The 13,269-nt window shown below is 54.2% G+C and overlaps 1 protein-coding gene across 4 annotated transcripts in view; it reads right to left on the bottom strand.

Annotated features, from left to right (window-relative positions):
• Nucleotides 1-7,841, bottom strand: part of LOC119956801 (cytoplasmic polyadenylation element-binding protein 1-like) — an 82,057-nt gene extending 74,216 nt beyond the window's left edge. The window contains exons 1-2 of one of the 4 annotated variants that reach the window (XM_038784236.1): nt 7,729-7,841; nt 4,356-4,539 (exon numbers count right to left, since the gene is read on the bottom strand). In XM_038784236.1, the coding sequence (XP_038640164.1) occupies nt 4,356-4,539; nt 7,729-7,743 (199 nt within the window). In that variant the 5' untranslated portion in view covers nt 7,744-7,841. Of the gene's footprint in view, nt 1-4,355; nt 4,540-6,309; nt 6,372-7,728 lie in introns of those variants that run through there. The other 3 variants (XM_038784233.1, XM_038784234.1, XM_038784235.1) reach the window with 3 other exon arrangements.
• Between the last annotated feature and the right edge of the window lie 5,428 nt (nt 7,842-13,269).

Raw genomic sequence — 13,269 nt, 5'->3', positions numbered from 1 at the left:
TTACTACCAAGTGGTCAGCACCCATTTGTTTTAAAATTGCCATTATTTGGGTTTAAAAAAAGTAGACCACCACAAACTAGTTTTCTTCTTGTGCATTAGGAAGAAGCACTCGGGTTACCAATTTCTGATATATCAGCTGCAGGAAGAAAAGCCGTTACATGAAAAGATTTCACCCATTTGCACTTTCAGTTAACCAATTTTGCTCAAATACCCACAGCCCCTACACAAGACCAATTCATCAGGACTGCTTTATCCAGCCAAGTTATTGGATGACACCAAAACAACTAGGTTTAAAAACTCATGCTGCATTTCTTCAATTAAGCTCCCCATCCCAAGTAATCTTTCAATCTGTCAATTTCATCAATACCCATATGGCAGCCCAAGAACTAAGCACATTTTAGGATTGGCAATTGATAATCTTTATACTGTCACAAATAGGCTTACACTAACACTGCAATGAAGATACTGTGAAAGGCCCCTAGCCAATGGGAGGGATAATTCAGAATGCCCAATTCACCCATCAAGCACATCTTTGGGGACTTGTGGGAGGAAACCCACGCAGACAGGGGGAGAACGTGCAGACGCCACACAGACAGTGACCCAAGCCGTGAATCAAACCCAGGACCCTGGTGCTGTGAAGCAACAGTGCTAACCACTGTGCTACTGATACTGTGTTAAGAGCATTACAAACCAAACCCTTGGCGATGATAAAATTGCCCCTTAATTGGGGAAAAAACTGGGCATTCTAAATTTATAATTCAAGAAAACTATGTCAATGACTTGCCTTTGTCAATGTTCATGGTGAAACTTCAAAACCTTGCAGTAGCCAGTAACTAAACTCCTGTTATATATTTCATCACTAGGCATTACAGATGCAATGATCAACCAATAGTGAAGTTCCACTAGTGATTAACAGTTGCCACCAGGTAGCATTTACATGGGAGGTAATTTTAGTAATGGAAGCCTTTGAGCCATTATTTCCTTTAACATAAATACTAATTATTTGCACCAGTGATTCAGTTTTGCTTGAAAAGCTTTTTTTTTTAAATTTAGAGTACCCAATTTATTTTTTTCCAATTAATGTGCAATTTAGCATGGCCAATCACCCTGCACATCTTTGGGTAGTGGGGGCGAAACCCATGCAAACACAGGGAGAACATGCAAACTCCACACGGACAGTGACCCAGAGCCGGTATCGAACCTGGGACCTCGGCTCCGAGGCAGCAATGCTAACCACTGCGCCAGCGTGCTGCCTTTATTTGAAAAGCTTTAGCACATCAGTCAAGACTAGCCCACTGCACCAGTATTAAAATGTAGATGTGCAATGTTTGTTTTGGGTCGTGTTTTTACATGTTGAACTGTGCCTATAACTCAAATTAGAGGGATTCTTACAAGCTACTGGCCAGTGATTAACTTTATGGCATTTGTGAAAGAATGCTTTGCACCACCGAAAACATCAGTATAATGAGCAACATTGGAAGCCAAACAAGAGCTTGAATGTGTTGGAGAAGCCAGATAAATAATATCAAGCAGGCTTACATGAACACTGCAATGAAGTTACTGTGAAAATCCCCTAGTCGCCAATGTGTACACAGAGGGAGAATTCAGAATGTTCAATTCACCCAACAAGCACATCTTTTGGGACTGGAGGGGAAACCCACGCAGACATGGGGAGAACATGCAGACTCCGCACAGACTCCACCCAAACCGAGAATTGGACCCAGGTCCCACTGCTACCCAATAAGATCGATCCAGCAGGTCATGCTGATTAGGCCAAGATGGAAGGGAGGAGGCTCGTGTCAGTACAAGCACCAGCATTAATCAGTTGGGTCAAGTGATCTGTGCTGTTTAACTTGCAGAAACAAGCAATGTAGGCAATATAAACAGCCTTCAAACAAGTTGCATCGGTTTATTACCAACAGAAACACTTTCTCCACCTACATAAACTAACTAAAATGTTCTGCCAATTTAATTCCTCAATTAAACTATAGTTAAAGGGCAGAACTGGCTGCTGAAAAACTAATGCGACAGTGCACATTTCAGCAGTCCCCACACTTTCCTCACCTGCATAAAAAACCTATTGCATAGCAAAACCATTTTCACTGGCTACAACAGGACTTGGGTCCCCTTTAACATCATAAAATTAGGAATTCCATAAGTACCCCAGTTTAGATGGCCTGCATGGTTTAGTCACATGGGGTGAAACACAAATAGAAACCTAATAAAGCAAAGTGAATTTTCACACCTTTTACACTTAACTCAGAAGGGCAGCTGCTCAGAGGGAAGAGGAGAAAAAACAAACTACAGCTGTAGAGAAACTGGATGCTTGAAGTGTTTCATTTCTATTAAGACAAAGGGAACACAACAGACAGGACGAGTCACCCAGATTGCTGGGAGAAGTAAGCCTGCTGCAGAGCTGTCACACTGCCTGAAGTGCAGTGCACAGCTAAGGGGTTGCAAGACAGATTGTAAAAGTATATTTAATTTGATTTACTAGCTACCAGCACGGTAGCATAATGGTTAGCATCAATGCTTCACAGCTCCAGGGTCCCAGGTTCGGTTCCCGGCTGGGTCACTGTCTGTGCGGAGTCTGCACGTCCTCCCCGTGTGTGTGTGGGTTTCCTCCGGGTGCTCCGGTTTCCTCCCACAGTCCAAAGATGTGCGGGTTAGGTGGATTGGCCATGCTAAATTGCCCGTAGTGTCCTAAAAAGTAAGGTTAAGGGGGAGTTGCTGGGTTACGGGTATAGGGTGGATACGCGAGTTTGAGTAGGGTGATCATTGCTCGGCACAACATCAAGGGCCGAAGGGCCTGTACTGTTCTTCTAATGTCTTAGTTAGCAAAATAAATTTGTAAATTCATGAATTATACACTTCCATTACTTCACTGACTATCCAATTGTCAGACCACAGATTTATGGAAAAAGCTTCATTTGCATTCAACAGATAGACTTTCCAAACTTGCTACTTCTGATGCACACATTTATCAAGATGTGTGAAATAATTTTGAACCTGTTTGATTTTACTGTTATAGGAACATCACACAAGTAACAATTCTTCATCTTCCCATGAAGAATGTCACAGGAGATAAGCTTCACTGAAAAAATTCTGAAGTTACAGATTTTTGAAGCTGGATAAATGTTGAATTCAGATAAGCACTGACGTTTCTCAGCAGTGAGCTGTGGCTTAAGAAATGCTCTTCGCCTTTGAAATTGAGCCAGACAGACAGTTCAGGCCACCAACTTCCATGTACATTTTTATATATATTTGCCATATCCTCAATTTTGCAATATCAATAAAGACAATATGACTCCTTAAAATCACAAAAATGTGGGTAACTAATATACTAATCTGTACAGAGAAGGATTTGAAAAATCCATAGGGATCATGTAGAATAGAAGCCCCCCATGATGGTATAATCAAATACCTCTTGAATGCATTGTCCAACCATCACCACTAGATATATTCATCCTCATTTCTGGAACCTTGCTATGAACTAGACATCAATTTTGCCTGTGCAGCCTCAACCACAGGACAAAAGTAGTTCAATGAATGCAAAAAGCACATTAAACTGTGTCAGCACAAACACCATTAGAACCAGCAGACAAATTTTAATTAGTGGCAGATAATTGGAACAAATGGCAACTGTGGTAACATACAAGATCAAAACTATAAACAGCTTCATAATCAGTAGGATATTATTAATCTAGTTAAGTGTAGAACAGATGTCAAGGATGGCTGTTTCACTCACCCACCCCACCCAATATCTGTCAAGGATGGCTGTTTCACCCACCCACCCACCCCCACCCAATATCTGAAAGGCTTTCTTACTGCACCAACATCGAATCCTGTACCAGCAGCATCTCAAGTTCACAATTCTCAACCTCATCACTGCCATAGCTTTTGTTTCCGCCCACCCCCCCCCCCCACTCTGCAACCTCCCACTCCAATCTGCTGCCCCCCCCCCCCCCCCAATCCCCTCTGCCAACTTGAGCTTTTTGCACATCCAAATTTTTAAAATCATGCCACCATTGGTGGTTGCACCTTAGCTGTTTAGATTCCAATCGGAGTCCCTCCCTGAACATCAACTGTAACTTAAGCCTCCCTCAACACCAACTCCATCTGACCAAATCTTTGGTCATGTATATTTATATCGGCTTATGTGGCTCAATGTCAAATTTTGCAGCCTGCTTTACTCCTATGAAGCCCCCAGCGGATGCCTCAAGTTATGAGTATCTAGATTGAATACATCCAAATTATGATCATTTTCATCATGTGCAAATATTTTTCAGAACCCCATGTTAACTACCGAGCCAAAGAATTTCTACCATCATTTCAGCAACAATCAATCCCATTACCTCCCACATTCTCCAGCCGGCCCTTGGTGATGGGAGTAGTGCAGACTCCTGTGAAATCCAGAGAGTTGTCTAACATGGCGTTTATTCTGCGGAAGATGTCAGCATTACTGCAGGTAGACAAGGCTGGGCTTTCTGTAGAACGGGGCACATTCCAGCAGTCCTGCCCACGGCCACTCTCGTCGCTCTGAAAAAAAAAAATCACGTTTTACAAAAACCAGTGCAACAGGTTTTATCTACTTGGGAAATCAATTAATACATCGAAGGTGAAAAGGTTTGGTGACTTAACCTAGGGTGTCCCAACTTCTAACAACCCACTGGTCATCTCATTGATAAAAACTGCTGAGATGAGAATGCCTTCGATATCCACAACCGCTATGATCACAGTCAAAGGCAGCAGGTGCATGGAAGCACCACCGTCTGCAAGTTCCTCACCAGGTCACAGCATCCAGAAGAAATAAAATCAACCGGAGAGTGACTGGTAGTGCTCCAAACCAGAGTCCCAATTCACAGAGGGTACAGGAGGGGTTTACCAGGATATCGCCAATTGGTTATGAGGAGAGGTTCGATAAACTCACTGTTCTCACTGGAACAGAGGTTGAAGGGCGACCCGATAGAAGCCGACAAAAGCTTTTTCACAGAATATGGGGCGTGCACAGTGGATAGTCAAAAGCTTCTTTCCAGGGTGGAACAATCAATTACTAGGGAACATAAGGTGCAAGGGGCAAAGTTTAGAGGCGATGTGCAAGGGGATTTTTTTCGCCCACGGATGGAGTACCTGGAACTCACTGCCAGAGGTGGCGATGGAGACAGTGACATTTAAGGGGAGACTTGGCAAATACATGGATAGGATGGAAACAGAGGGATACAGACCCCAGACGGATTTAGACAGGCACAGTTGGCGTCGGCTTGGACGTCCTGTCCCTGCGCTGTACTTTGTTCTTTGAATGGATACAAGACCCGTACCGGCCACAGCAGGCCTGGGCCAAGACCTGGAAATCCCTTCCTTTCAAGATGGCGCGCCTGGGCCAGGCGGGAGGTCAAATGTGGTGGCTAACCAACAAATTAATAATTAAAAGAAGATCTTTATTAGTGTCACATTAGCAATGAGGTTACTGTGAAAAGCCTCTAGTCATCACATTCCAGCACCTGTTCGGGCAGACCGACAGACAATTCAGAATGTCCAATTCACACAACGGCATGCATTTCGGGACTTTCCCCATACCAGCCTCCCCGATCAGGCGCCGGGGGGGGGGGGGGGGGGGGGCTGGTTTAGCACACTGGGCTAAATCACTAGCTTTGAAAGCTGACCCAGGCAGGCCAGCAGCACGGTTCAATTCCCATACCGGCCTCCCCGAACAGGCACCGGAATGTGGCAACTCGGGGCTTTTCACAGCAACTTCATTCGAAGCCGACTTGTGACAATAAGCAATTTTCAATTCCATTTCACCTGCGGGAGGAAACCGGAACGCCCAGAGGAAGCGTGCGCAGACACGGGGACCCAAGCCGGGAATCGAACCCGGGCGCGACGAAACAACGGTACTAACCACCGTGCCGTCTCCCCCCCCAATTTGGGGAGATGGGGGTGGGCAGCAAGAACATGCTGCTGCCACCCCCCCCCCCCCCAATTCAGGGGGTGGGAAGATATTAATACACTTAGTTGCAACCAATGCAGGAGTTTGGGGGAGGGGGGGGGAACTGAAGCACCCACCGCCAAAGGTGACCGGTAAGGGGGAGGGAGACGACAACCCCGTTACCCCCACAGCGACCCGAGGGCCTCTGCCCACATCCAGACCGTTACCCCTCACTCCCCCAAAACTACCCTCTTCCCCCCCCTGAAGATTTTTAGCCCCCTCCCCTGGCGCCCGTTAAAATTCTCGTCACCGTTATTTTTTTGTGAGGGGACGTCGGCCCCCTCCCCTCACGCACCCGCCCTCCACCGCTGACAGACCCTCACCTCCTGCCCTCGCCGTCCGCCGCCCGACTGATGCCAGCCGCGACCCGCCTCGACTCTCTCCACCACCCCCTCGGCCCCGCCCCGCCGCATCCGGGTTGGCCCGACCACCCGTCAATCGGCGGGGCCCGACCAATCCGGTCACCGCCTGGTAGCCGTCGCGTTCCCGCCCCCCACCACCGCCAGCCGGATTGGCCCGGCCTCCCGTCAGTCAGCAGAGCGCGGCCAATCAGGCCACCGCCTGGCGGCAACCGAGTCTCCCCCCCCCTCACCGCCGCGACAGATCGCAGGCCGGAGAGGGAAGGGGGGAAGACGGAGTTGGTATGGCCCGCACCAACATCAAAAAAACGCTCTAACCCCTTTCAACAAAACGGATCCGGGAAGCTGAGGGGGAAAAGAAAAACACTCGACTGCTGTCGTCTCACGTATTTACTTCCCCCCGTCTTTCCCTTCGAGACGGGAACGCCCCCCTCCCCCTAAGCGGGTTTTGGACCGCTCCGCTGTGGGCTGGTAAACAAACGCACATGTGCGGCTGCACGCGGCGCGCCGCCCCGCCCCCTCCGCTCCACGTGCAGTCCCCGGGAAAAAAACACACACAAACAAGCCAGACAGGCTGATGCACCCTGCAGCCGAACAACCTCTGTGCATCACAGCAGCCGCCGAAAAAAGTCACACCCCTCCCCTTGGCCATGGTGCAAAGGGGACGCGTTGCATTCACACCCATGCAGAGGGAGGGATATTAGCATAGAATCATTTTTAAAAATCTGCAATCAATGGGGCGGTGCAGATTCGATGGGCCGGGTGGCCTCCTTTCCTGCACTGTAGGGTCCCTAGGCAATGATGCTTTGCAAATGTAACAGATGCACAGGCGGTAATTACTGACTCCCCCACCACTTTGAATACATGCACCAAAAAGTCTTCCAAATTAAAAAAAATGCTTTTCACCCAATGCAGAAGAGTATTAAAAATGCATCCTTGCTCTTAAAAACGATTAGAGGGGAGAAAATGCTTTGGGGGCGAATTGCGAATCCAAAGCTCTTGGGTGGTGCAAAGCAGAGGGAAGGGGGCTGCAAAGAGTTACAAGCCAGGGATTTGCACACATTTATATTATTACTTTAAAAGGGGGGGGGGGGGGATTTGCTAATACAACCTGCCGGCAGAGGGGAGCTGGTGCTGCAGCTCCACACAAGAAAGCCCCCGGGGAGGTGCAATTAAGCTACAATAAAACATTGCGACATTCTCCAGCCTCAAAGTTGGGACGGGGCTGGATTTTGCAACAGCAGCCGTGGGCCCGCGGGGTTGCTGTCTCTCCCCCGGCTGGGTTGCTGTCTCTCCCCCGGCGGGGTTGCTGTCTCTCCCCCAGCTGGGTTGCTGTCTCTCCCCCAGCTGGGTTGCTGTCCCCCCCTCTCCCCTACTCCTTACCAAAGAGAAAGCCATGGGGTCACCTTCCTGGCCACAGAACGCCAACAAGAAGAAAAGCGGAAATTCCGACACACACACACACACCGGGGGAAGAAGGGGGGTAACGAATATATATAATATATATATTTTTTTTAAATAAAAGACAGACAGAGACACACACAGATATGGATAGATATAAATCAAGACGTTTTGCAACAAGCTCCAGCCGCCGCTGCCGCCGCTTTATGGGGTTGCCCCGCGGCCCCCGCCCCCGCTGATTGGAAACACCTGATCCTCATCCCGTCACCCGCGGCCGGGAAACCTCCCCTCCCCCCTCCCCCCACACACACAGAGGGACAGGGGGCCTCTCCCCCATACTCCCCTCCCCCATACTCCCCTCATTCCTCCTCCTCCATTCCTCCCTTGTCCTTCACAGCAGGGGGAGGTGAGGGATGGGAGGGTGGGAGGTGAGGGATGGGAGGGTGGGAGGTGAGGGTGGGAGGTGAGGGGTGGGAGGTGAGGGGTGTGGGAGGTGAGTGGGGTGGGAGGTGAGGGATGTGGGAGGTGAGGGGGGAGGGTGGGAGGTGAGGGATGGGAGGGTGGGAGGTGAGGGATGGGAGGGTGGGAGGTGAGGGATGGGAGGGTGGGAGGTGAGGGGGTGGGAGGTGAGGGGTGGGAGGGTGGGGAGGTGAGGGGTGGGAGGGTGGGAGGTGAGGGGTGGGAGGGTGGGAGGTGAGGGGGGGGAGGGTGGGAGGTGAGGGGTGGGAGGGGGGGAGGTGAGGGGTGGGAGGGTGGGAGGTGAGGGGTGGGAGGGTGGGAGGTGAGGGATGGGAGGTGGGAGTGAGGGTGGGAGGGTGGAGGTGGGGTGGGAGGGTGGGAGGTGAGGGGTGGGAGGGTGGGAGGTGAGGGGTGGGAGGGTGGGAGGTGAGGGGTGGGAGGGTGGGAGGTGAGGGGTGGGAGGGTGGGGGGGAGGTGAGGGGTGGGAGGTGAGGGGTGGGAGGTGAGGGGTGGGAGGTGAGGGGAGGGAGGTGGAGGGTGGGAGGTGAGGGGAGGGAGGTGAGGGATGGGAGGGTGGGAGGTGAGGGATGGGAGGGTGGGAGGTGAGGGATGGGAGGGTGGGAGGTGAGGGATGGGAGGGGGAGGTGAGGGATGGGAGGGGGAGGTGAGGGATGGGAGGGGGGAGGTGAGGGATGGGAGGGGGGAGGTGAGGGATGGAGGGGGGAGGTGAGGGATGGGAGGGGGGAGGTGAGGGATGGGAGGGGGGAGGTGAGGGATGGGAGGGGGGAGGTGAGGGATGGGAGGGGGGAGGTGAGGGATGGGAGGGGGGGAGGTGAGGGATGGGAGGGGGGAGGTGAGGGATGGGAGGGGGAGGTGAGGGATGGGAGGGGGGAGGAGGATGGGATGGGAGGGGGGGAGGTGAGGGATGGGAGGGGGGAGGTGAGGATGGAGGGGGAGGTGAGGATGGATGGGGGAGGTGAGGATGGGGGGAGGGGGGAGGTGAGGGATGGGAGGGGGAGGTGAGGGATGGGAGGGGGGAGGTGGGATGGAGGGGGAGGTGAGGGATGGGAGGGGGGAGGTGAGGGATGGGAGGGGGGAGGTGAGGGATGGGAGGGGGGAGGTGAGGGATGGGAGGGGGAGGTGAGGGATGGAGGGGGAGGTGAGGATGGGAGGGGGAGGTGAGGGATGGGAGGGGAGGTGTGGGTGAGGAATGGGAGGGGAGGTGAGGGATGGGAGGGGGAGGTGTGGGAGGGGGAGGGGGAGGTGAGGGAGGGGGAGGTGTGGGTGAGGGATGGGAGGGGGAGGTGTGGGAGGGGGAGGTGAGGGATGGGAGGGGGAGGTGAGGGATGGGAGGGGGAGGTGTGGGAGGGAGGGGAGGGGGAGGTGAGGGATGGGAGGGGGAGGTGAGGGATGGGAGGGGGGAGGTGAGGGATGGGAGGGGAGGGGGAGGTATGGGAGGGGAGGAGGGATGGGAGGTGAGGGATGGGAGGGGGAGGTGAGAGATGGGAGGGGGAGGTGAGAGATGGGAGGGGGAGGTGAGGGATGGGAGGGGGGAGGTGAGGGATGGGTGAGGGATGGGAGGGGGAGGTGAGGGAGGGGGGAGGTGAGGGAGGGGAGGGGGAGGTGAGGGAGGGGAGGGGGAGGGGTGAGAGATGGGAGGGGGTGTGAGGGATGGGAGGGGGAGGTGAGGGATGGGAGGGGTTGTGAGGGATGGGAGGGAGTGTGAGGGATGGGAGGGGGTGTGAGGGATGGGGGGTTGTGAGGGGAGGGGAGGGGGGTGTGAGGGAGGGGAGGGGGGTGTGAGGGAGGGGAGGGGGGTGTGGAGGGAGTGGGGGGAGGGAGCGGAGAGGGGGAGGGGAGGGGGGTGAGGGAAGGGAGGGAGGGAGGGGGGGAGGGGAGGGGGTGAGGGAGGGGAGGGGGAGGGGGTGGGGGAGGGGGGGGAGGGGAGGGAGGGGGGAGGGAGGGGAGGGGAGGGGGGGGGAGGGGAGGGAGGGGGGGTGAGGGGAGGGAGGGGGGGTGAGGGGAGGGAGGGGGGGTTGAGAGGGGAGGGAGGGAGGGAGGGGGTGAGGGAGGGAGGGAGGGGAGGGGGGTGAGGGAGAGGGGGGGTGAGAGGGGAGGGAGGGAGGGAGGGGGGTGAGGGAGGGAGGGAGGGGAGGGGGGTGAGGGAGGGGGGTGAGGGAGGGAGGGGAGGGGGGTGAGGGAGGGGGTGAGGGAGGGGAGGGGGGTGAGGGAGGGAGGGGAGGGGGGTGAGGGAGGGAGGGGAGGGGGTTGAGGGAGGGAGGGGAGGGAGGGGAGGGGGGGGGAGGGGAGGGGAGGGAGGGGAGGGGAGGGAGGGAGGGGGGTGAGGGAGGGGGAGTGAGGAGGGGAGGGGGTGAGCCGGGGGGTGAGGGAGGGGGAGGGAGGGGGTGTGAGGGATGGGAGTGTGTGAGGGATAGAGAGGGGGTGAGGGATAGGGGGGTGTGAGGGTTAGAGGGGGGTGTGAGGGATAGAGGGGGGTGTGTGGGATAGAGGGGGATGTGAGAGTTAGAGGGGGGTGTGAGGGATAGAGGGGGTGTGAGGGATATAGGGGGATGAGGGATGGGGGGGTGAGGGATAGAGGGGGGTGAGGAATAGAGGGGGGGTGAGGGATAGGGGGGGTGAGGGGGGTGAGGGATAGAGGGTGGGGGTGAGGGATAGAGGGGGGTGAGGGATAGAGGGGGGGTGAGGGATAGAGGGTGAGGGTGAGGGATAGAGAGGGGTGTGAGGGATAGGGGGTGAGGGATAGAGGGAGGGGGTGAGAGATAGAGGGAGGGGGCTTGAGGGATAGATGGGAGGTGAGGGATAGGAGGGGTGAGGAATAGAGGGGGGTGAGAGATAGAGGGAGGGGTGAGGAATAGAGGTGGGTGAGGAATTGAGGGGTGTGAGGGATCGAGGGAGGGGTGAGGAATAGATGGGAGTTGAGGGATACGAGGGGTGAGGGATAGGGGGGCTGTGGGATAGAGGGGGTGAGGGATGGGGTGAGGGATAGAGGGGGTGAGGGATGGGGTGAGGGATAGAGGGGGGTGAGGGATAGAGGGGGGTGAGGGATAGAGGGGGTGAGGGATAGAGGGGAGTGAGGGATAGAGGGGTGAGGGATAGAGGGGGATGTAAGGGATAGAGGGGGGTGAGGGATAGAGGGGGGTGGGGGATAGAGGGGGGATGTAAGGGATAGAGGGGTTGTGAGTGATAGAGGGGGTGTGAGTGATAGAGGGGGGATGTAAGGGATAGAGGGGGGTGAGGGATAGAGGGGGGGGTGAAGGATAGAGGGGGTGAGGGATACAGAGGGGATGTAAGGGATAGAGGGGGTGATGGATAGAGGGGGGTGAGGGATAGAGGGGGGTGAGGAATAGAGGGCGGATGTAAGGGATAGAGGGGGTGAGGGATACAGGGGGGATGTAAAGGATAGAGGGGGGGTGAGGGATAGAGGGGGGATGTAAGGGATAGAGGGGGTGTGAGTGATAGAGTGGGGATGTAAGGGATAGAGGGGGTGAGGGATAGAGGGGGGTGAGGGATACAGGGGGGATGTAAGGGATAGAGGGGGGTGAGGGATAGAGTGGGGTGAGGGATAGAGGGGGTGAGGGATAGAGGGGGGTGAGGGATAGAGGGGGGGTGAGGGATAGAGGGGGGTGAGGGATAGAGGGGGTGAGGGATAGAGGGGGTGAGGGATAGAGGGGGGTAAGGGATCCAGGGGGGATGTAAGGGATAGAGGGGGTGAGGGATAGAGGGGGGGGTGAGGGATAGAGGGGGGTGAGGGATGGGAGGATCAGGGGAGGGGAGAATGGAAACGGAGGGGATGGGGAATGGAGGGAGAATGGGGAGAGAATGGAGTGGACAATAAATTGGGGGAGGGTTGAAGTGGGAGGGGATTAGAGTGGGGAATGGGGGAGGTGAGGCTGGGGGGAATAGGGGGTGTGGGGAAAGAGGGTGGAGGGGAACACGGAGGGGGGAATGAGGGAATGGGAAAAATGAAGGACAAGGGAGGAATGGAGGAGGAGGAGTGAGGGTAAGGGGAGTATGGGGGGGGGGTCGTGTGAGCAGAACGGGCTAGGGAACGGGGAGCTATATATAGACTGATAGACAATGAGACAGGTACCGAGACAGACTGACAAACAGATCAATAGGGCGATAGAGATAGACAGACAGATAGATGGATGGATAGATAATTGCTTTATTGAAAGCTTGCCATAGAATCCCTACAGTGCAGAAGGAGGCCATTCAGCCCATCAATCCTGCAGCGACCCTTCGAAAGAGCACCCTATCTTGGCCCACTCCCCTGCCCTATCCCCGTCTCCCCACCTAACCTTTTGACATGAAGGGGCAATTTAGCACGGTCAATCCACCTAACCTGCACATCTTTGGACTGTGGGAGGAAACCGGAGCACCCGGAGGGAACCCACACGGACACAGGGAGAGCGTGCAAACACCACACAGACAGTGACCCGAGGCCGGAATCGAACCCGGGTCCCTGGCGCTGAGGCCACAGTGCTAACCACTGTGCCACTTTACCACCATGGTGACAGATGCCAAATTGTGATGATGATGCAAATTCAATATAATTACAGACAATCATTCAAATAAAAATAAAGCCTAAAATAACAAAAGGATTACACAAGTATGAACATTTCCACATACAAATAATTACAATCCAATTGCAAAACGCAGGTCTCCTTAAATTGCAGAATACAGCTGGAAGGTTGACTGTTCTCCTCATTTTGTCTCGTAATTCATTAGTTCTAAAAGGTGGCTTTTCTCCTTAATTCCAAAATTATAATATTAATTAGGAAGAATTAAATAAAATTATCCAAAGAAAAATGTCACCGAGCCATATATGGAGATTATAAGTCAATGACCAATAGCCTCAGGGCAGCACGGTGGCACAGTGGTTAGCACTGCTGCCTCACGGCGCTGAGGACCCGGGTTCGAATCCCAGCCCTGGGTCACTGTCCGTGTGGAGTTTGCACATTCTCCCCGTGTCTGCGTGGGTTTCACCCCCACAACCCAAAGATGGGCAGGGTAGGCGGATTGGCCACGCTAAATTGCCCCTTA

Source organism: Scyliorhinus canicula, chromosome 24, assembly GCF_902713615.1.
Source record: "Scyliorhinus canicula chromosome 24, sScyCan1.1, whole genome shotgun sequence".
Lineage (NCBI taxonomy): Eukaryota > Metazoa > Chordata > Chondrichthyes > Carcharhiniformes > Scyliorhinidae > Scyliorhinus > Scyliorhinus canicula.
Note: the sequence above shows the minus strand (reverse complement) of the source record. Positions and strands in the feature narration are given on the sequence as shown.